At 43.5% G+C, this 24,518-nt stretch overlaps 1 protein-coding gene and 1 pseudogene across 7 annotated transcripts in view; one reads left to right on the top strand and one right to left on the bottom strand.

Annotated features, from left to right (window-relative positions):
- The window catches only part of BDH1 (3-hydroxybutyrate dehydrogenase 1), a 56,362-nt gene extending 33,077 nt beyond the window's left edge, over positions 1–23,285 (bottom strand). The window contains exon 1 of one of the 6 annotated variants that reach the window (XM_008981430.5): positions 23,097–23,285. Coding sequence is in view for 1 of the 6 variants with exons in the window: in XM_078350554.1 (XP_078206680.1) it covers positions 5,214–5,266 (53 nt within the window). In the remaining 5 variants the exon portion in view is untranslated. Of the gene's footprint in view, positions 1–2,973; positions 4,590–5,213; positions 5,321–5,538; positions 5,912–23,096 lie in introns of those variants that run through there. The other 5 variants (XM_002758213.6, XM_078350554.1, XM_078350556.1 and 2 more) reach the window with 5 other exon arrangements.
- Positions 5,282–10,492, top strand: LOC108588393 (uncharacterized; annotated as a pseudogene). The gene is made up of 2 exons (XR_013527227.1): positions 5,282–6,023; positions 10,370–10,492. The product of XR_013527227.1 is annotated as an uncharacterized LOC108588393 (transcript).
- Positions 23,286–24,518: the final 1,233 nt, after the last annotated feature.

Below are 24,518 nucleotides of genomic sequence, written 5' to 3'. Positions count from 1 at the left end.
GCCCATGTTGGCTCAGACTTTGTAATGAGGCCCCCCTCCCGCCATCTAAGTACTGACCAGCTCGCTAAGCACACACATCTCTACCTCCTCCCACAAAAACCAGGGACCAGAGTCTGAGGTCACCATCACTGGGAGACTTCCAATTCAGTCGTCTACAATTAAAGCCTTTTCCACCCCCTAGCTCAATGCCTGTGGCAGAAAATGCTTTAATATGATCTCCAAATAGAGAGCTGCTTTCCACTTTTTTTCCTTAAAGTTAGCAATATTTAAAAGTACTAAAGTTGGCCGGGCGCGGTGGCTCAAGCCTGTAATCCCAGCACTTTGGGAGGCAGAGGGGGGTGGATCACGAGGTCAACAGATAGAGACCATCCTGGTCAACATGGTGAAACCCCGTCTCTACTAAAAATACAAAAAATTAGGTGGGCACAGTGGCGCGTGCCTGTAATCCCAGCTACTCAGGAGGCTGGGGCAGGAGAATTGCCTGAACCCAGGAGGCGGAGGTTGCGGTGAGCCAAGATCGCGCCATTGCACTCCAGCCTGGGTAACAAGAGCGAAACTCCGTCTCAAAAAAAAAAAAGTACTAAAGTCAAAATAATTAAAAGTGCATAAAAACTCAGTCCCTTGAACAATGCAGTATTCTCAATGTAGTCTGTTACATGCGTTTCTGAAACCTGTAGCTATTTCTAAACCTGAAACAGGAGTTACTGTTTGTCATCTTAATGTTTTTCTCTGTAAATATTAAGTTCTCAAACTTCACACACCACTCTCTTGCCTTTTAGTTTCGGAACAGAAATGGCTGTTGGAGGTGGGTAGCTCAGTCTCCTTGGCCTTGAAAGTCAAGGAATTAGTCACCCCTAAGGTGACTGAGCACAGGGGCTTGACTCCCAGGGCCAAACTCATAAGACACTGTCACGAAATCAAGATGCTCACATATCAGCCTATAATCTTGGAGACATTTTTCTAATGCTAGAAACACTTGGGCCTTCTCTCAAGGGCACACCCTCCCCACTGTCAAGGTGTAACACATGGAAACACTCCCACTCCAGAAAAAAAGAAAACTGTATGCATCCTTGCCTCAATGCTGGGCTCACTATGTTCCATTCTGACATGACTCTTGCAGAGGTCTGTTATATGTAAATTCTTCGTGCTGCAAAAGCAGCAGCACCAAAATATATAGGTTGCTTCCAAATCTCAGCTATTGTAAAAAGCACTGGAACAAACATGGGAGTGCAGATATCTCTTCAATAGACAGATTGCCTTCCTTTTGGGTACGTACCTAGCAGGGGGAATTGCTGGATCATATGGTAACTCTATTTTTAGCTTTTAGAGGAACCTCCAAACTCTTCTCCATAGTGGTTGTACTAATTCACATACACAAGAGTGTATGAGGCTTAGAACATGACTATTAATTCTCAGTTTTGACCTATATTCTAAGAATAGCTCAATATAGACCTTATAATGACAACAGGAACACGTGCTTCCCCCATTCCACTCCTCATCTGTCCTTCCCCAAGACTATGTATTACCAGAGCTGTCAAAAATGCCATAATTACAACTGCCAGATCAAGCGGGCCTTCTCTCACTTGGAGAACAGGGCTTGCCTACCAAATTAAAGACAAACCACTAAATGACAGAGTCTCAGGACTCTGTACTTGGTCTGTTCTCACCACCATGACATGTACTAGTAGCTTTAAATACGATTCACATGCTGCCAACTCCCAAAGGTTGATCTCCAACCCAGCCTTCTCCCCTAAACTCAGACTTATGTAAACAACTGCCCATCCAAATCTTCACTTGAATGTTTGCTAGGTAACTCAAATGTAACCTGTCCAAAACTGAGCCTGTGCTATTGTCCCGCAGACCTGTTCCCCTACATCTTCCTCATTCTTGACTCCTCTTTCTTGCACACACCACAGCCCAGAACTCAGCAAATCCTGTCGATGCTACCTTCACAATGTATCTAGGATCCTCTGCTACCAGCCTCGTCTAAGCCTTCATCCCTTGTAGCCTCCCAACTACACTCCTGTTCCTGTGTAATTCCTGCAGATTCTGCTCAGCACAGCCTGCAGGATCCTGCGGAACATAAATCAGATCATGTCATGCCTACACCAAACTCCTGCCAGAGTAAAAGCCAAAATCTAGGGCCGGGCGTGGTGGCTCAAGCCTGTAATCCCAGCACTTTGGGAGGCCGAGGCAGGTGGATCATGAGGTCAAGAGATCAAGACCATCCTGGTCAACAATGGTGAAACCCAGTCTCTACTAAAAATACAAAAAATTAGCTGGGCATGGTGGCACATGCCTATAATCCCGGCTACTCAGGAGGCTGAGGCAGGAGAATTGCCTGAATCCAGGAGGCAGAGGTTGCGGCGAGCCGAGATCGCGCCATTGCACTCCAGCCTGGGTAACAAGAGCGAAACTCCGTCTCAAAAAAAAAAAAAAAAGCCAAAATCTAGAGTTTGCCTATAAGGCCCTCCATGTTCTGGGTCCCCATGGCCTCTCTGACCTCATTGCTACCTTGTTCACTGTACTTTGGTCACCCTGGCTTTCTTGCTGTCCTTGGAACATGGCAAGCCAGCTCCTGCTTTAGGGCCTTTGTCCTTACTGTTCCCTCTACCTGGAACACTCTTCCCCCCATATCCACAGGGCTCATTCACTTCAGTCCTTGACTAAAATGTTCACTAAGACATCCTCTGGCCACCCCATCTATCCCACCCCAACCCTGACTTTATCAATAATCCTTCTCCGCTTCCATTTTTTCCCTCCTCCTTGCCACTTTATTACATTATAGCATTCCACATGTTGTACATATTTATCTTGTTTGTTGTCATTCAGTCTCAGGATGCAAGCTCTTTGAGAACAGGAATTTTTGTCTGTTTTGTTCACTGTTGTATCTCCAACATGTACAACAGTGCCCTGCACGCAACAGATACATAATATTTATTTATTTATTTATTTATTGAGATAGAATCTCACCTGTCACCCAGGCTGCTGGAGTAGAGGGGTGCAATCTCGGCTCACTGCAACCTCCACCTCCTGGGATTCAAGCAATCCTCCTGCCTCAGCCTCCCATGCTGGTAGCTGGGGTTACAAGCATGCACCACCATGCCCAGCTAATTTTTGTATTTTTAGTAGAGACGGGGTTCCACCATGTTAGCCAGGCTGGTCTCGAACACCTCACCTCAAGTGATCTGCCCACCTCATCCTCCCAAAGTGCTGAGATTATAGGTGTGAGCCACGGCGCCTAGCCAGTACATAATTAAATGAATTAAGAGAGTTTTAATAAAAGGAGTGCCATTGTCAGACTTACATTTTTAAAAAGACAACTCTCGATGGGTTAATAAAAAGCTGAGGATGGACTAAAGAAGAAGCAGAAAGACCAGTTAGGAGCTGTGGCAGTAATCCAGGGCTACCATGTACAGTCATGCAGGATGTATATTGCACAACTCCAGTGAAATGTGAAAACTTCTTCCTTAGAAATGAACAAAAAGGGTGCCAGCCCTGGTGAAAACCATGGAAGTGATGAGCATTTGTAAGTCTAGCTTTATATTGAAGGTACAGTCCACTACCATTTACCAACAGATTGAGTGTAGGATATGAAAGAAGGAAGAAACAAAGACATTTCCAAGATGTTTGGTCCAGGTGTAAAAAATGACAGCAGTACTAATGATTAAGGAGCCTTTCTATTCACAAATGCTTACTACATTTCAAATCAGGGTACACAACGAGCTGAGCGCCTGAGTCCTCACCTGGCTCCTCCAAACTGTATCTACAACTATACTTTTCTACTCATCAAATCATTTGCTACATTATCCCTCCACAAGTCCTGTACTTTCCAATTTCTGAGGCTTGCTCATCCTATACCAAACTGATTGCATTGACCAAGTTCTAACTGGTTCAAATAATTCCCCCAAGCTGCCTTTCCTAATCCCCTAATTCAAAAATCTTTTGCCCAATCTCCTTCCTTCTGTGCCTCTATAACAGCACCTACATGGCCAGGGTTGTATTCTAGGGATTTCTGTTTATAAACATTCGCAAGCCCCCATCCTACCACCAATCCCCACGTGGACTGTGAGCACCGTACAGCCAGGACCCACATGTTCAATCACTGTCTTCTTGCTCCTTCCAATGTCAACTGTGTGGTCCCTCACAGGAAGCAGAGGCTCTGTAAATGTGTATTGAGTGAATCCAAAAGCTTCACAAATTTCAAGGGTCAGCTTCCTCGCCGACCAGGGATATACACGCCCTGTGCAGAGCCTGGCTCCAACGCCTCTTGCAGCAAGGACATTCTCCAGGACATTTGCTGCGTCACAGACGATCCTGGCCGAGCAACGCCTGTAGGCGGCCCTCCATAATGAAATATGTGCCTCGTGCCTCTGTAACCCCTCAAAGTAGAAACTGCAGGGTGACTGCATCAGCTGACTACAGGCAGGTTTCCAGGCTGACTGGCTGGAAAAAAAAAAGGCTGAGTTCGACGCCACGCGCAGCCCCAAACCTTTCTCCAGAAGGACGCAGCCTGGATGCGGCCGCTCGCGGGACGCACGCCCAGGGCGCGTGGACCGGTCGGGACAGGTTCGAGCGCCGGGGCACACAGGGTATCTATTAAGCGCGCTCCAGAAACGAGGCAGAGCGCGAGAACGCCCTAGACCGCGGCGCATCCAATCCCAGAGCCACGCTCCCCTACGGCCGGCAGGAAGGCGGGGAACGAGGGGGCTCGGCCAGGGCCGCGCCTCCCATTGGTTGAGCCGGCACCGCCCAAAGTCCCCAGGTGCTCGCGCTGGTGCGCCCCGGGCCCACCACCACTCTGGCATCCCCAGCCTGCCCCCGCGGTTCCTCCTCCTTCTCCGGCCCTGCGACCCCTCTGGTCCTCTAGCAACCGTCGGCTCGGCCTTGCTCGGGCAGCTGGCCCGGCGGTCTGCCTGCGATCCAGCCTTCTTCACCTGGGCGCTGCGGCGCAGAGGGAGCACTCCCCAAACACAGGGAACAGAGCCTCGGGGAGTACGTGGGAGGAGGAGGAGGGACGCGGATAGGACCAGGAGATGCGGTCGGAAAGGGGACAGGGCCTAGAGCCCGGGCCTGGAAGGCAGGACACACGACTTGGGCCTGGGCTGGCTCGGCCTTTGACTACGACGTGACCTTGAGACAGTTCCTTCCCTTCGTGGGGCCTGGGTCCCCTTCGGTAAACTGCGCCGGCAGGAAACAATGAGTCGTTTCACCTGGAGCTGCAGGGCCGCGTGTTTAACCCACGGCCTCCTCCTGCCGGGCACATTATTCCGAATAATAAATGCCAGATGATGCTGCCGGAGACGCCCACAGAGAAGCCGAGAGGGAGGCGCATGAGGACCCCCTGGGGTCTGGCCAGATGGTTCATCCTACCCTTACCCCGCTGAGGCCGCGCGCTCGGCCTATAAGGAACGAGGCCGCCTTCCCCACCCATATCCCGGCAGCCGGGCTAAGGGAAAGCGCGAGACCGAACCAAAAAGAGCAGAGGGCGCCAAGGCATCCCGCCCCAGCTGCAGAGACGCGGACCCCTCCTCTTACCCAAAACCAAATGGGCAGGGGCCTCCTCTGCGGAGGGCTCGCCGATGCGTTCGCCTTCACCCGGCGCCGCGCAGGTGCCCGCGCTCCTGTCGGGAGAGCCGAGTGGGGGCGCTGCCGCCGGGTCCTTCTGGAAGCCCCTCCACCCGCACTCCGGGCCTGCGGCCTAGGCTACCCGGAAGAGCCTCATCACTTAGCGCGCGCTGGGGCTGCGCTGGGCGGGGCCTGTCAGGGGGCCCCGAGATGCCTCCTCCACCCTGGGCGCCCGGCCTGGCCCTCCTAGCACCGAAGGTGCCGGGATCACTAGGCGCCGAGTGCGGCAGTCTCGCCCCTAAGCCGGGCTCCAGATTTCCTCGCCGCCTCTCGCTCCGGGACTGCGTGGCAGGGGCGGGGGCCAGGGAGGTGGAGCCAGGTGCAGAAAGGGTTTCAGCCTCCCGGGCTACGGCGGGGAGGTGAAACAGCCGCTCCCCGAAGTGAGGAAAAGCCTGGTAAGGAAGAGGCTCCTTCCAAGTCCTGTGCGTGTTGCTGTCTTTAGAGCTCATTAGGGTTGGTTGGTTTTTAAATTTCTTTTGATCCGATAAATGTATTTAGAGACCGGGCGCTGTGGCTCATGCTTGTAATCCCAGCACTTTGGGAGACCGAGGCGGGTGGATTACTTGAGAGATCAGGAGTTCAAGACCAACCTGGCCAACATGGTGAAACCCCGTCTCTACTAAAAATACAAAAATTACCTGGGCGTGGTGGCGCGCCTGTAAACCCAACTACTTGGGAGAGTGAAGCCGGAGAATCTCTTGAACCCGAGAGGCGGAGGTTGCAGTGAGCTGAGATCGTGCCACTGCACACCAACCTGGGCGACACAGCGAGGTTGTGTCTCAAAAAAAAAAAAAAATTTTTTTTTTGAAGATTTGCTCCTTAGGGTTTTTAAAAATAATTTAAGAATAGCAGTTGCCCAGAGTTTTAATAATAAGAACAAACTAAGCAATCGGCCACAGATAAGGGTTTCCTCCCAACTCCTCCCCACCGCGCCACCCGCCCTACCGCCCTGTGCCAGGACACCTCAGTTTCCAGAATGAGAAACAGGCTGAAGAGATAAGGTACCAGGACACAATATTGGCAGAGCTATGTGAAAGGAAAATAAATCTTGGGGCCCCCAAATCACTAAGTTAAAGGGAAAAGTGAAGCTGGGAACTCCCATTCTGTTCAAAATTACCTTCTGCTTACTGACATAAATGCACATCTGATTGCCCTCTTTGGAAAGCCTAATCAGAAACTCAAAAGAATGCAACCATTTGTCTCTAATGTGCCTATGACCTGGGAACCCCCTCCCTGCTTCAGTTGTCCCGCCTTTCCAGACTGAACCAATGTTCATCTTACATATGTTGATTGATGTCTCCTGTCCCCCTAAAATGTATAAAACCAAGCTGTGTCTTACCACCTTGGGCGCAAGTCAGAACCTCCTGAGGCTCTCACTGGTGGGCGTTCTTAACTTTGGCAAAATAAACTTCCTAAATTGACCTGGCTCAGATTTTGAGGGTTAACAACTATGTTTAAGTAAAGTACAGAGAAGGAAGGAATGAATAGAATGAAGAGAATGAATGAAACTCACAAATTCAGGAAGATGAAAACTGGAGGGAAGTACTAGCTTAATGGAGATTTAAAGAAAACTGTAGGCCGGGCATGGTGGCTCACACCTGTAATCCCAGCACTGTGAGAAGCTGAGGAAGGGTGGATCACTTGAGGCCAGGAGTTCAAGACCAGCCTGGCCAATGTGGTGAAACCCTACCATTCATGGTGGCACATCTCTGTAATCCCAGCTACTTGGGAGGCTGAGGCAGGAGAATTGCTTGAGCCTGGAGGTGGAGGTTGCAGTGAGCTGAGATGGTGCCACTGCACTCTAGCCTGGGCAACAGAGGGAGACTCTGTCTCAAAATAAAGAACAAACAAAACTGTTGGCCCTGTCCGACATTCTATAAGCTTCTGGAGGGCTAAGGCTGTCTTCTTTATCGCCAGCTTTTGGCACAAACAGCCTGGAAGACTGGAAGAATCATGAAGGGAGGATGCACTTGGTTTTCTGTGCCCATTTCACAGACAGACTCAAGCCTGGATTAGCTGCAGTGATGGTGTTTCAGAACATTAGTCATATAGTGCCACGGGGTTAAAAATAAATCACCATACTGAAATTACACCTTGAGGATTATGCTTTGCTAGAAAAGCAGTTAAATGAAGAATTAATCTTTCCACCAAGAAAAAACTGTAGATCCCGACTCTAAGAATTAAACAGAATTATAGTTCTATTTGCAGTAGACAGAAAAGGACATTTGACCTCTCTGAGGTTGTATTACACACCTCCCATGTCTGGCCTGACATCTTCCCAGTCCAGCTGTGCTGTGGCATCCAGCTGTGAACAGGTGTAACCTGAGAGCACCTTGCCTCAGCTGTTCCTGGCATTCCCCTGCTACTCTGGCACTGCAGCCTGGGACCCTTGCAGGAATCCGCTGCCCACTCTGACACATGAGTAAATCTGGAAGTGCAAAGGAACACCTCAAGGGACAAACATTGACCACAGGGCAGACAGGAGCTGCTGGAAAAATACTCCATTCTTCCAGTCTTCCGGTGGGCAATTTTGAGACACGTTCTATACAGCTCCTAAAATGATAGCATTCTGTTTGCCCATAGCAGTGACCAACTTGATCAACTCACGAATATACCCTTCTCTTTCTCTCCTTCCCTATTTGGCTCTTCCAAGCCCTCCCCTCCAATTCCTTGGGATTTTTTTATGTAGCTTTAAAATGATTCCAAACACTTTCAGTTTGCTGTGAGAGTGACATTGTTTTACTGTGAATAGAACACGAAGTGAACTCTCCCTACCCAAGGAAATGTTATGTCACACTTTATCAGACCCCACATGTGAGCTACTGACCTCAACTACTGGACTCCAAAACACATATAAACCCAAGATTTTGATAGACACTTAGAGAGCTTAGGATGTGGCCAGGCTTGTCTCACAACACTGGCACCTCTCTCTAGCATCAAAGGATCCCATTTATCTTCGTGGATCTCCATTGTATTGGTCAAGCTGTCCCTCCTGAGAAGCTCTCCTAGAAAGTTGTGCCTCAAACTCTGATTGGACTTTGCATCTGCAAAAGCCTGCTTTCCATCCTAAGTGAGCAATTGAACCACCCAGGCTGTGGTGCAACAGTGCAATCTCATCTCACTGCAACCTCTGCCTCCCAGGTTCAAGTGATTATCCTGCCTCAGCTTCCTGAGCAGTGGGGACAGGCACCTGCCACCACACCCTGCTAATTTTTGTATTTTTAGTAGAGACGGGGTTTCATGTTGGCCAGGCTGGTCTCGAACTCCTGACCTCAGATGATCCACCTGTATGGGTCTCCCAAAATGCTAGGATTACAGGCATGAGCCACAGTGCCTGGCCTCAACTGAACTTTAATAATTGGACTCTAAATGAAATTGGAACTCATTCATTATGTGATTAATGTAACAGGTCTGTTGAGTGTATCCCCTGTGAGATTTCTTCTCATTATTCTCCCCCTTTTTAAGAATTGTGAAAAAGAAAGACCTCTTTGTATGGCAATAAACTGTGTGATTCATGAAATCATACTTTGATCTTCTCCTTATCTTAACCATCCAAAATAGATTCATTCCCCAAATAAACTACTTGTACACAGGTCCTTGCTCAGGCTCTGCTGTTTGGGGAACCCAGGTTAAGCCAATGGTTAACCCAAAAGAGGCATCTCGGCTTACTTTTCCCAACTCTGCTAAGGAGGAATTGATTGGTTGGGTTTGTGCTTTTTCTCCTTTATTTCCCAAATGCTCTGCCCTTTTTAGGGCACCACTAGTAAACTCTGACACAGAAAGTAGTAGACTCCCAGGACAAAGGGCCAGCTGAAGGGTTGGGACTGGGTTAAGGGGTCAGACAAAGCATTCTCAGCCCCACCTTAAACCTTTCTCCTTGTTCTACCATTCTGGTTGTTGACTTTGGAACTGGAGAAACGTTCAGCTGTGAGGCTGAACACAGTCTGTGGAAATCAGGACACTCCCTATACAGCATGCACCAAGATTCTGCCTCCCTCCCTCTACTTTAAAGTGGCTCCTCTCTGTTCAGGTACAAGGCCTCAGGCCAGGGTCCTCAGCACTTAGCATAATCCCCTCAACCCAGGAGGGTATAGTTGCAAATTACCAAGCTAGTTTTGGGAAGGAAACAGTCCTTAGACCCTGCCTTCAAGGAGGGTGCGAAAGGAAAGTATCTTGGGCCCCCAAAATCACTAAGCTAAAGGGGAACGTCAAGCTGGGAACTGCTTAGGGAAAACCTGCCTCCCATTCCATTCAGTCACTCCTCTGCTCACTGAGAGGGCCAAACCAATGTTCATTTTACCTATGTTGTTGGATGGCTCCTGTCTCCCTAAAATGCATGAAACCAAGCTGTGTTCTGACCACCTTGGGCACATATTGTCAGGACCACTTGAGGCAGTGTCACGGGTGTGCACCCTCAACCTTGGCAAAATAAACTTTCTAAATTAACTGAGACCTGTCTCAGATTTTGAGAGCTCACATTTTGGTAACTGTGGAGGGATTCTGTGTGGAGATGCCCCTGACCTTTGATAAAATCTACCAGTGCTTGGTACCAGCATGCGCTAACCTTACGGCTCAAACCAATAGGATGATTTGCTGAGGTCTGGGAGCACCCTTTCCAGAGAAACCCTGATCTCTGGTCAAGACCTAGAGTTTATTTTGCCGTACAACTCCCCCCCACTACCAACCTTTTTTCTGAATTTTATTTGCTTCCAACATGGAAGGCAAGATTTCCTGTTTCCAGGACATAGAAGGAAGATAACTCCTTTAGGGAGTCTGAGCTCACTCCCAGCAAGGAAGATGAATTCAAGTTTTTCCTGCTTCTAGGATGGCAAAAGGCAGTCTTCAGCCTGAGACCCATCCCTAGGTAAGTAGCTGAACTGGGGTTTTGTCTTGGCTAAAGTTTAACACCAGCTGGTCTTAATTTCTCCTTACCACAAGAGCGCTCAGCGAGCATATCATTGGGCTTTTGGTTGTTTGTTCTACCTGAGTTGGTCAAATCCGAGTGAGAATTCCAAATTATGGTTAACAGAGCCTCTCTAATCTGGCCAAAATTTCTCACAGCTGCAAAAGAAAAAAAAATGCACTTGGTTTTTGTGTTTGCTTTCTGTCTTTAAAAAACAAAAACCAATGTTCTTTCATTTACTTTTCTTCCACACTATTCCTTTCCCCTTTGCCATCTGCAGTACCAAAAAAATCTAGAGAAGGCTTCTAGAACCCCTTTAAAGAATTCAGAACAGGCCGGGCACAGTGCTTCATGCCTGTAATTCCAGTACTTTGGAAGGGCGAGGAAGACAGATCACCTGAGGTCAGGAGTTCGAGACCAGCCTGACCAACATGGAGAAACCCTGTCTCTACTAAAAATAGAAAATTAGCCAGGCATGGTAGTGTAGGCCTGTAATCCCAGCTACTAAGGGGGCTGAGGCAGGAGAATTGCTTGAACCCGGGAGAAAGAGGTTATAGTGAGCCAAGATCGTGCCATTGCACTCCAGCTTGGGCAACAAGAGCGAGACTCCGGTTCAAAAAAATAAAAAAAAAAGAACAAAGAATTCAGAACAAAGGGGGCACTCACTCCGTTTGGAGTGTTCTGTTTTCTTTGTGAAGTGTCAAGAGTCATGGGTGGATTCTTCTTAGGTCTAAAACTCTCTTTTCCTGTATTGCATGACCTGACCTCTTTTGCTTTCTGGGTACCAGAGATGACCTTGCACTGTGAGAGGATTTGACCTTGGAACATATAATGGCAGACGAGTGTTATAAAGTTACAGGTGGCTGAGCACAGTTTTTAGGAAGTGGTCTTAGCTGGGTTTTTTCTTTTCTCTCCCAGGAAATTATTGTTTAAGAATCCTAATTCTAGTTCAGAGATGCATTCTTAAGGGTCTTCTCTATTGTTTTTTCTCCCAAAAGTAATCTCAATTTGGTTTGTCTCTGTGCATTTGTGTGAGGAACTGAACTGTTGTTTTCATAGGTAAATGAGAGACTGAGTTTTTTCAGCTCAGAAGAGAAAGTGCATTTGTTCCTTCCAGCCAAAAGGCACCCCTGGGTGACCAGGGACCTCGTGGGAGTGTCTGGGGAGTTGACCCCTGTGACATGCAGTGGTCCTGCAGGCAAGTCCCCAGCAAAAATTAATTTTAAAAATGCATATTTAAGAAAATTTAATTTTTAAATATGCATATCCAGGAAATGCATATAAGGGCATTTTGAGCCCTCTCAGGGGGCATAGACCTCTGGAGAGAGAAACTGAGATGCCTAAGAGGGTGATGACACACTGTGGAGTGCTGCCCACAAGCAACTCACATCAATCCACCACTCAGAAACCCTAGGCCACAGCTCACTTCTTCCTTTTAAGAAAAAAAAAAAAAAGTGGAAACAAATAATCTGAGGATGAGGAGAAAACAAAGAGAATGGCCCCCTTTTGAGCATCCTGTTGGTTTTATGGCTCTTCTACTTGCCAGAGTAAAATGGAAGTAATACAGTCTTTGTGCGAATTTATATTAAGGAAAGAGAGCCCTAAAGTCAACCTGCAAACTCTAGAGTTCCTAGTCCCCTTTTCCTTTATTTTGTTTTCTGCCTGCTTTAAATCTGCTGTTATTTTTCTACTGAGATAAAACCTCTGTTTGGATCTAACAGTTTTTTGGGGTTTTTTTGCATCTCATGGCTAAAGTACTGGAGTAAGAGTTACAGAATCCGTGTGTATATGTGTGTATGTACATGTGTATATATTTGAAGGCCTTTATAATAGACTTCAATAATTTTATGTTCAATTGTTAATTCAGTTCATTTTAATTTCCTTCTAGCTCACCAGATTTTCACTTTGTACCTTACGACGTAAATTTTGCTGGCTGATTTCTACCTGAGTTGTTTCCCTTAATGTGCAAATTTAGGGCTATTTTGCTGACAAGTACCTAGGGAAAAAAGAGGTCTTTATGAACGTATAAGATATATTTCAGGGGGGCAGAGTGGCTTATGCCTGTATTCCCAACACTTTGGGAGGCTGAAGCGGGCAGATCGCCTAAGGTCAGGAGTTGGAAACTAGCCTGACCAACACAGTGAAACATCATCCCTTAAAATTACACAAACTAGCCGGGTGTGGTGGTGCACGCCTGTAATCCAAGCTACTGAAGAGGCTGAGGTAGGAGAATTGCTTGATTCTGGGAGATGGAGTTTGCAGTGAGCCAAGATCACTCCACAGCACTCCATACTGGATGACAGAGCGAGATTCTGTCTCAAAAGAAAAAAAAGTTCTACTATAGGCATGCCTAATATGTGTATATTTATGTGTTGTGTACACAATGTTTCACTACTAAAATTGTATAAAAAAGCTTGAATTAATTGGCTTAAAAAATAAAATAAAAGCACTTAAGTCAGATATAAAAAAAGACTAGTCAAATACTTTTTCAAGTTCATGTGACAAGTAAAATCTTTAATAAATAAGTTGGCTCAAAAATTATTGGTAAAATAATATTAGAAATGTCTTAAGAATTTACCAGCATACATTTTTGTTTGCACTTACTAATCAAACAATTTCATGCCTACCCCTGCCAAATACCATAAGGTGTCAAAATTTGGCATAGGGGTTAAAAAACTATAAACCCAGCCCAAAACAGAATAATCTTTGCTTATGTAATCTTTAATAAATAAGACATTGATATTAGTTTAATAAAAAGAGCTACATCTTAAATTTAGTAAGATTACCATAACTTCTAATCTTGTGGCTTTAGGCAGTCTAGTTCACAGGCAGTAAGGTTTGTTACTGTCTTTGTTTCAAAGCTAAACTGTAAAGTAAGTTCCTCCCAAAGTTAGTTCAGCCTATGCCCAGGAATGAACAAGGACAGTTTGGAGGTGAAAAGCAAGATGGAGTCAGTTAGATCAACTCTTTCGGTCTCTGTTATAATTTTGCACTGGTGGTTCCATAACTTTAAATTATGACTATCACAGTTTTGATAAATAATCTAAAACAAAGTAATTAGGAAAATGTAATAGGATAAATACTTGTAGACAAACTCATCATAATTTAGAATCTAAAATTATATTAAATTAGGTAATAGATATTTCATTATATGGGTACTTTCCAATAAAAATATATTTGTAGGAAAACATTATTTTATTTTATTCTTGTACCTGGGCTGGAATGCAATGGTGTGATCTCAGCTTCCTGAATCCTTTGCCTCCCAGGTTCGAGCGATTCTCCTGCCTTAGTCTCCTGAATATCTGGGATTACAGGAATGCACTACCACACCCAGCTAATTTTTTTTTTGTATTTTTACAAAATAAACAACATGGAGAGTTTCTCCATGTTGGTCAGGCTGGTCTCGAATTCCTGACCTAAGGTGATCTGCCTGCCTTGGCTTCCCAAGGTGCTGGGATTACAGGCATGAGCCTCCTCACCTGGCCAAAATATGTCATTTTTAAAAAGATGAACAATTTTTCTCTAATTCAAAGCTATTTAAAAGTCTTGTATAAAACAAGATAAAAAGAACTAGTAAATAAAAGAGATCTAAAGAAAGTTATGGCCAGGCACAGTGGCTCACACCTGTAATCTGCACTTTGGGAGACTGAGGCGGGCAGATCACTTGAGGTCAGGAGTTTGAGACCAGCCTGGCCAACATAATGAAATCCCATCTCTACTAAAAATACAAAAATTAGCCAGGCGTGGTGGTGGGCACCTGTAATTACAGCTACTTTGGAGGTTGAGGCAGGAAAATTGCTTGAATCTGGGAGATGGAGGTTGCAGTAAGCCAAGATCTTGCCACTGTACTCTAGCCTGTGTGACAGCGTGAGACTTTTTCTCATAAAATAAAAAATAAAATAAAGTTATAAAAATAAGAGGTTTTTTGAGTAAAAAAGCTTAAAGAGAAATAATTTCATATAAGAAAGAACCTTGTATGGTAAATTTAGTCCTAGAGTAAAATGACTGTTTAAAAAAGAGGGATGTTCAGGACAAACCAGAAAGTTCAAGCATGTCGTGAAGAGTCTGTGTAAGTCAAAATGAGAGAATTTATTTTTTAAAAAACTTATTACATGATCAAGTTGTCATATTATTATTAAGTTTTGGTTTGCTTAGGAAAACATCTGAGATTAAAATTTTTTTAAGTTAAGGTTATTACACCCATGTATCTCTCTGTATGTGCTTTGAAAGTGTTTGTGACATTGAGTTATAGGGCTTTGACTCCTGGGTCTAAAAAAGACACCAAGTCCTGCTAAAGTTTAAACATTGCCGCAATTAAAGCCCTATCTTCAGTCCCAGTAGAAGATGCCAATCAAAATAAACTGCATTCCTGAAACGCAGGGCCAAAAATTAAACTTATTCAACTTCTCAAGCCCCAGGGTCTATCTCAGGAGAGGTGGGCATGTGAGATTATAAGGATCAATGTTGAGAGATAAAATAAGTTCAGTTTCTCTATAAATTAATCATTAATGTCAAAGGCACACTGATGCAAGACCACCATATGGGGCCATGTCAAATTAACAAGGTTTTCATGAAGCGTTAACTGACTCCTAAATAAAAGTTATAAAGGTTATAAAAGGCTTATGGAAGTTATAGCTTATGGTCAAGATTAAATTTTTATAGATTGTTTTTAAAATATTTGAAAACAAATTTAATTGGCTTCCTGCTGTTTTTACTAGGGTTTATTGTTTGGAATATTAACTCTCTTCTCTCAAAGAGAAAGTTTTTGCTTTTTTTTTTAAACCCTTGAGTTATCACTTTCATCAAATGAATGACTTATTTTACAATAACCTGTGATATCAAGTGTTTTAAACCTTTGATATTTAATAAACTTTCCAAAATCAAATTGAGATTATGTCTTTTTCTGATCAAATTAATCCTTTAACATATTTGGTTTCCTAAAGCCCAAAATGACATAATTTGGCTTAGTTGGTATAAAAATTATATAGGAAATGTCAAATATTAAATGGTGTTTGGTTTTCTTTTGGCTTTATTTGTATAAATATGTTATTGGTATGTGTTCCATAATCACAGGAAACTCCTATAATTTTGATATGACTTAGTGTATGTTATCAGTAATAATTATAATTGTTATGTTAAATTATTGTTGCCACAGAGATAACAAGTTTCTTTGTCAGTTGTGTCTTTGACTGTGGCTGTCCTAAAATGTTTTGTTATCCACAAACACTTGTCTTGTTTTGGTCCTCCTTAGAAATTGGTTTTATAATCACCTGTAGAACTCTAACAGGTGTTCCTAAATGCAGGTTTCTGATAGCTTTGGAGATTGTGACATTAGGATAGAGAAAACAACTTTCAGGACTCTCATGGAGAACTGAAATATTCATGAATATCAGAACAAAAGTTAACTGCATGAACTGAACTAATAAAAGACTAAATCTTTTTAACTTTTTGCTTAAAACATTGTGATCCTTTGTTTTTCAGAAACAAGAAAACGACTGTTAAGCTATCTACGGCTTTTAACAATTGAGTGAAGTATACTTCTATGAACAAAATTTCGAGCCTATTTGTTTCTATCTGATTTCTCCAGGATTTGGGAACTATTTGTGAGTATTCTTAACTTATGACAATACAGTTATCTGTGTAAGTGCAATAAGAATCTGTTTTCATTTGTAACAGGACACAATTGGAGAAACTGGTTATTTTAGTAAGGTTTTGACTGGAATGGGGTGCTTTCCTTTAAGGATTCATACTTGACTTATGGAGCCAGTAAAAGCCCGTTAGATAAACTGGCCTCATACTTTTGTCTACACAGTCACTGTACAGAGTTCCTGACTCGTGGTAAGTAAAGAATGTCACTTTCTGACAGGACCAGAAGCCCCAAGTTTATCTTGGAACCTCAAGAGGAAAGGATCACCCAACTCATAGGTACTTGATGGCACAAATCCATGGTTGGTCTTGGCTTTAAAAAACATCTTATCTGAGATTCCTTCTATGAAACAAAGTTCCTTCAAAGCCAATTTAAAAGCCTATGTAAAAAAATAATTATTCTTGCTGCACTGTATACAAATAATTAGGACAAGTATAATAAAGCACACCAGTTCTACCATTATTTGTGTTTAGTAAAAATGGGAAAGTGGAGATAGAAAAATTTTGATTCAAAACTGTGGTACAGCTATTGTTAGATTCTAGCCTCACCTAATGTTTTTTGATTTTTATTATTTTCTACAGTTTGAAACAAATTCTAATTTTTCTTGGTTCCAAGTTTTCAGAGTAAGTTTTGTTACTTTGTTTTCCATTTTTTTTCTTCTTTCTTTCCAATTTTTTCTAATTTGGAGTCAATAAAAACTAAGCTGTGCTTTCATAAAGCCCTGAAAACTGAAGCTAGACAAACTTAAGAAAATAACAGCAATCATATATATATATATATATAAAAGCCACTTTTATACATGCCTACTGATGTATGAACTTCAGAGTAATGTGGCTTATATCAGTTTTCCAGGATTGTTCTTTTGTTGTTTTTCTACCTTCCTCCCCCTATTTTCTCTTCACAGGACATGAGACTTCACAACCTTCTAAATATGAGCTTTCCTAATAACTTGGGACCTCCCCATCTAGAAATAACCCATCCTTCCTAGCCATGATATACTAGATGAAACCTGGGAACAGAGACTCATTTTCTCTTAAAATGCTTTCTCCAAAATATTTTTTAAAAGAAAAGGGGGAAACGTGAAAGGAAAATAAGTCTTGGGGCCCTCAAAAATCACGAAGCAAAGGGAAAAGTCAAGCTGGGAACTGCTTAGGGCAAACCTGCCTCCCATTCTATTCAAAGACATCCCTCTGCTCACGGAGATAAATGCATATCTAATTGCCTCCTTTGGAAAAGCTGATCGGAAACTCAAGAGAATGCAAGTGTTTGTCTGTCACCTACCTGTGATCTGGAAGACCCTCCCTGTCCTGCTTTTGCCTTTAGTTATCCCAACTTTCTGGGCAAAACCAATGTTCATTTTACATATGTTGATTGATGTCTCATGTCTCCCTAAAGTGGATCAAACCAAGCTGTGTTCTGACCACCTTGGGCACATGTTGTCAGGACCTCTTCAGGTTGTGTCACAGGTGCTCATCCTCAACCTCGGCAAAATAAGCTTTCTGAATCAACTGAGATCTGTCTCAGATTTTCAGGGTTCATAGATGGAAATGAGACATGTATGTAAGCTAAATGAATTGTTAGAACTAAGTCTTTTAAAGAGGGACAAATAAGTGTCATCAGAGTTCTAATAAGGGTTCAGCACAGACTTTGTAGAAGAGATAGTATTCTGAAAGATTCTCAGTCAGAATGAAGCACCCCTAAAAGAGGCCCCTGTCCTGAGAGACCATGGTGTTCTCTCCTGCCTGTTTCCCTCCTAGCTCACTCTCTCCTCCAATGCAAGCTGAATGTAATCATTCCCAGCCCTCCCTTGCTGGATCTGGCCCTGTCCAGGGTCTGAATGCCCGTGATCTTCTCTGCCCTTAGTATTAAGTGCTCAGTGTTAAGTATTAACTAGGGACAGTGCAGGTTAAATCCTGCCCTTAGGCAGCCACTCCAAGTCCTCACAGAGCCAGTGTGCAGCCTGCTTTGCTGAGTTATACTGGGGTATACAGAACAAAAACATTATCTACCGCCCCAAACCCCCCCCAGTTTTCTGTTTGTTTTGATGCAATTGAATTTTCTTAAAGGTTTTTTTCCCCTAGAAATCATACCTTTAATCTGCAGAATTTTAGAGGTATTGAGTAGCTTTTTCTGTAAATCTGTAGAATTTTAGAGGTATTGAGTAGCTTTTTCTGTAATTGAAGGAAAGAAGCTCAGTATATTATTCCATGCTGCTTCTAAAACAAAGCTATGGCAATCAGAATCCAGTGTTTTAAAAAGAGCCTGTGACAGCTGATCTGAATGTGATTGTAATACTGAATTCTGTGGATGAATGAGAACTGGAGGAGCTGCCTTTTCCTTCCAGTGAATGAGCTAGTAAAACAAGTGCTTGACTTCAAGGGGAAAAGAGGGGGAGTACCAGGCACCCCCACCTGCTTTCTGTCTCTTAACTCTTATGTATTCATTAAGATGAGTGTTTGTATAAGCACAAATATTTTGTGCATGGGAACGGGTTGTCTGGACATTTAAGCAATTTTCTTTTGAGGTAATTGGGATAGTGGAGAGGGAAAATATGAGGATATTAAATTTAAAAAAAATCTCTGCCCATCATACCCTAAGCTGCAACAACCCATACAATTTATTCATTCATTCAGGTTGCACTGATTAAGTCCTTGTTATATCCCAGGGATTGTGCTATATTATTAGAGTGAAAAGATAAATCAATGCAGACTCCCTGTTTGCAATAATACTACAATTTAGCAATTAATAGTTGATTTCTATGTACCAGCCACTGTGCCAAGTGCCCTCTATGCATTATCTCACTTAATCTTGCAATAATCCCAAAAGTAGGTTAAGATTATTCCCATTTGCAACTGAAAACTTTGACAGAAAGCAGGGTCAAATAACTTGCCCACAACTATACAACCAGAAAGTGGCAAAGACAGATCCTGTCCAAGTCCCTACTCCAAATGCTTTGCTTAAATTGCACCACCAATTGTCCTGTGGTTCTTTCTTTGAAGAAAGGGATTTTTTTAAATCCCAGTTTCTATGGTTATTTGGAGTACAGATTTTTTTTCTTTTTCTAGAGTTACGGAAACTCAGCATGGAGTACAGAATTTTTTATAATCAGTTGGGCATTATTTGTGTGGATAATCCAACATAAACTGAAATTGTTTTGTTACACAGAAATTATATTCAATGAGTACAATACAGACACCAATTTCTGATGTCCTCAATGAGGAAAAGTTACTGGTTCTAGTGATTATATTGAAATGTTTTGGCTGTGTCCCTACCCAAATCTCATCTTGAATTGTAGCTCCCATAATTCCCATGGGTTGCAGGAGGGACCTGGTGAGAGAAAATTGAATCATGGGGGCAGTTTCCCCCATGCTTTCCTCATGGTAGTGGATAAGTCTCATGAGACCTGATGGTTTTATAAGGGGAGATCCCTTTTTCCTTGGCTTTTGTTCTCTCTCTTGTCTGCTACCATGTAAGACATGCCTTTTGCCTTCCACCATGATTTTGAGTCTGTTAAACTTCTTTTTCCTTATAAAATACTCAGTCTTGGGTATGTCTTTATAACCAGCAAGAAAATGCACTAATGCAGTAAATTGGTACCAGTAGAGTGGGACACTACTATAAGGTATGTGAAAATGTGGAAGTGACTTTGGAACTGGGTAGCAGGAAAAGGTTGGAACAGTTTGGAGGGCTCAAAAGAAGACAGGAAAATGTGGGAAAGTTTGGAACTTCCTAGAGACTTGTTAAATGGCTTTGACCAAAATGCTGATAATGATATGGACAATAAAATCCAGGTTGAGGTAGTCTCAGATAGAGATGAGGAACTTCTTGGGAGCTGTAGTAAAGGTGGCTCTTACTATGTTTTAGCAAAGAGACTAATAGCATTTTGTCCCTGCCTTAGAGAGTTGTGGAACTTTGAAGGAAATGGTTTACTATATCTTGTGGAAGAAATTTCTAAGCAGTAAAGCATTCAAGAGCTGACTTGGGTGCTGTTAAAAACATTTAGTTTTAAAAGGAAAACAGAACATAAAAGTTTGGAAAATTTGCAGCCTGATGCAATAGAAAAGAAAAATGCATTTCCTGAAGAGAAATGCAAGCTAGCTGCAGAAATTTGCATAGGTAATGGGGAGCCAAATTGCCAAGATGATGGGGAAAATGTCTCTAGGGCATGTCAGAGGCCTTTGCAGCAGCCCCCTCCCATCACAGGCCTGGAAGCTTAGGAGGAAAAAAATGATTTTGTGGGCTGGGTCCAGGGTCCCCCTGCTGTGTGCAGCTTAGGGACTTGGTGCCCTACATCCCAGCTGCTCTAGCCATGGGTAAAAGGGGCCAAGGTACAGCTCAGGCTGTGGCTTCAGAGGGTGCAAGCCTCAAGCCTTGGCAGCTTCCATGTGGTGATGAGCCTACGTGTGCACAGAAGTCAAGAATTGAGGCTTGGGAATCTCCACCTAGATTTCAGAGGATGTATGGAAATGCCTGGATGTCTAGGCAGAAGTGGGGCCTGGACTGCAGGGGTGGGACCCTCAGAGAGAACCTCTGCTAGGGCAGTGCAGAAGGGAAATGTTGAGTTGAAGCCCCCACATGGAGTCCCTACTGGGGCACTGGCTAGTGCAGCTGTGAGAGGTGGGCCACTGTCCTCCAGCCCCAGAATGGTAGATCTACTGACAGCTTGCACCATGTTCCTGGAAAAGCTGCAGACACTCATTGTCAGCCCATGAAAGCAACCAGGAGGGAGGGTGTACCCTGCAAAGCTACAGAGGTGGAGATGCTCAAGATCATGGGAACCCACCTCTTGCATCAGCCAAATCTTAAACCTCCTTTAACCCCATATTTCAGATCCAGATCTGAGACATGGGGTCAAAGGAGCTTTAAGATTTGGCTGCCCTGCTGGATTTTGGACTTGCATGGAACCTTTAGCCCCTTCATTTTGGCCCATTTCCCCCATTTGAAATGGGTATATTAATCTAATGCCTGTACCCCCATTGTATTTAGAAAGTAACTAACTTGCCTTTTGTTTTACAGGCTCATAGGTGGAAAGGACTGCGTTGTCTCAGATAAGACTTTGTACTGTAGACTTTGGAGTTAATGCTGAAGTGAGTTAAGACTTTGGGGAACTGTTGGGAAGGCATTATTGTTTTGGAATGTGAGGGTATGAGATTTGGGAGGGGCCAGGAGTGGAATGATATGGTTTAACTGTGTCCTCACCCAAATCTCATCTTGAATTGTAGCTCCCATAATTGCCACATGTTGTGGGAGGGACCCAGTGGGAGATAATTGAATCATGGAGGCAGTTCCCCAATGTGCTTTTCTCTTGCTAGTGAATAAGTCTCATAAGATCTAATGGTTTTATAAGGGGAAACCACTTTCATTTGGCTTAATTCTCCTCTTTCCTGCCACCATGTAAGATGTGCCTTTTGCCTTCTGCCATAATTGTGAGGCCTCTCCAGCCATGTGGAACTGTGAATCTATTAAACCTCCTTTTCTTTATAAATTACTCAGTCTTGGGTATGTCTTTATCAGCAATAAGAACATGGACTAATACACATGTAAACTTTGAAAGATGGCCAAGCACGGTGGCTTATGCCTGTAATCTCAACTCTTTGGGAGGACAAGATGGGAGGATCACTTAAGCCCAGGATTTCAAGACCAGCCTGGGCAAAAAAGCAAGACCTTGTTCCTACAAAAAATTTAAAAATTAGCCAGGCAAGTTTGTGGCAGACCAGGTCTTTCTAACAGCTAAACAGGTACGCCTTCACAACAAGCGTTTCAGCACTGAGTGGTTAAGTTAAATATTAAAAGCTGATAGAACCAGTGCCCTATACCAAGGCTGGAATGTAACAAAAGCCCACAAACAGTTGCCTAGCCCTTTCCTAGGCCTTGAAGCATGACAAGATAACAAAGGAATTCTTAACAGGACCCATTTGGGATTAAACAAGTTTATTGTGGGTCTTAAGAAACTCCTCAGACCTTCACAAACAAGCTTTCTTGGGGACTAAAGGAACTCCCCAAAACTCTGTGATTTAGCAGCAGATAAGAAAAGGGTAATCACCCTAGGACCTGGACCCATTTAGATTAAGTAAATTAATTGAGGCTCCAGAGGAAGGCCTTCAAGACTCAGATTTCAGTTTTAGATTAGAAGAAGCCAATCACTTATGTCTTTAGATGAATACACACATACACATAGACATATAGCTTGTAAGGTATATAAGCTCTGGAAACTTTGTAATTTTGAATTGGTCTTGTGATATTTTCCAGGCCTTCTCCTCAGTTACAGCAATGAACTCCCTTCTTTCCCAGTTTATCTGCATGTCATCACTGGGCTGCAAGAATAAGAACCCAACCTTCGGTTTGGTCCAGGAACAAGTTGAGGTGTGCCAGCCTATAGTGACAGCTACTCAGGAGGATCCCTTGAGCCCAGGAGTTTGAGGCTGCAGTGAGGTACGATTGAACACTACACACCAGCCTGGACAACATAGCAAGGCCCCATTTCTAAATAAATAAACAAACAAATAAACAATTTTAAAAGGCAAAAGTGTGTAATGTTGATTCTCAACCCCTAAAACTGATTTGATTTTCTGAACTTCAAATTCCGGTTTTTTCAACGACTATCTAACTTGTTACAATAAGCTGTTTTAAAAAACAAGATACAACACCATGCTTATTTTGCCTAATTCTTTTTCCAGTTCTTTTCCCCAATGAATGTATATGATTTTTACTTATGCCAATTGCTACCAGGGACAAAGCCTGCTCTTTCAAATAGAAAATCTAATTGCAAAGCTGTTGCCTCTCTGTTTGGGTTAACAGCGTCTTTTCCAAAGGCCTATTCACTCCTCCCCAGCCTCCTCCCTCTCTACCAGGCCTTACCCATGGCTTGAATTTTCTTCTCACTGACAGCCCTCACATTCAAGTTCAGCTTTCTCTCACCTTAGCCAGTGGGTGCTACCAGGCTGCACTATCAGCCTGCAGGATCCTCTCCAAGCAAGTGACCAGCCAGATCCTCTTAATTCTCAGTTGACAGGGTGAATAAACACCCTGAAAACCTTCTCCAGGCTTTCTGTATATTCTTTCAATGCTTGTTTTAGCTGGGAAGGGACATTCTCATATATGTGTGATAAGTAAAGCCGGTGGCTTGGGATGTTTTTATGTTTGCCCTTGCACAGGCAAAGTTCAACAGCTTTGTAACTGTTTGTTTTAAGTTTAAAATGTCTGTGAGTTTGGCCCTCTGACAAGCAGAGGGTCAAGGATAGATGCTGCTGCTTGGAAATACATTAAAAATAAATTAGGCCAAAGGGCAGCTCCCACTGACTCCATCTTTAGCCCTCCCTGCCAGGTGTGTGTGGGCATAAATTAGCACAGGAACCAGCCTGAACAGGGTGAGAAGTCTTCAGAGACTGCCCTGAGCATAGCCCAGAATCAGGACCTAAGAAAGATTTCAAAATGGCCAAGTGGCTTTAGATAGGGTCATTTGCAAGAAGGTGGGGCCAAAGCCATACCCCTTGAATGTCGCAATGGAGGTAAGGAAGAGTATGTCTGAAATACGTGAGATTTCTTAAGACAACTCTTAGTATTCCCATGCCTTGTGATGAAAGTCAATGGAAAATTACAGCAATCAATCCAGGCAGGACTACTAATGGCCCAGATGCTTTAGGAATGGAGGTTCCGGTCACCTCACCAGCTAATGATCCATGACCAGCTCAGGTGCTTGCTGAGGGCAAAGGGAATATGGAATGAGTAGTGAAAGAAGATAGTTATCAATACCAGCTACGAGTGCATGACCAGTTACAAAAACAATAGGTGGAACTTTCATGAGTGTTTCTTCCTTATTTTGTTGTGAGTTGTTGGTGTGTGTATAGCATCTTTGTTTTCTTCCCTTTCTTATTCCTCTAGCATGTAACATAAGATGTATTACTTTATCTCACAGAATTTAATATTGCTAACTTTATATTATAGTGTTTAAGTTACAGGATGTCAAGAATAGTAAATATCACCTGTGAACCCCCAAAATGAGACAAGTTTCAGTCAATTTAGAAAGTTTATTTTGCCAAAGTTAAGGATGCACACCTGTGACAGCCTCAGGAAATCCTGACATGTGCCTAAGGTGGCTGGTACACAGCTTGGTTTTATACATTTTAGGGAGACATGAGACATCAGTCAATATATGTAAGATGAATATTGGGTCGGTCTGGAAAGGCGGGATAACTTGAAGCAGGGAGGGGGCTTCCAGGTCACAGGTAGATAAGAGACAAATGGTTGCATTCTTTTTAGTTTCTGATTAGCCTTTTCAAAGGAGGCAATAAGATATGCATTTATCTTAGTGAGCAGAGGGACAACCTTGGACAGAATGGG

The sequence above is a fragment of the Callithrix jacchus genome, chromosome 15 (assembly GCF_049354715.1).
Source record: "Callithrix jacchus isolate 240 chromosome 15, calJac240_pri, whole genome shotgun sequence".
NCBI classification, from domain to species: domain Eukaryota; kingdom Metazoa; phylum Chordata; class Mammalia; order Primates; family Cebidae; genus Callithrix; species Callithrix jacchus.
Note: the sequence above shows the minus strand (reverse complement) of the source record. Positions and strands in the feature narration are given on the sequence as shown.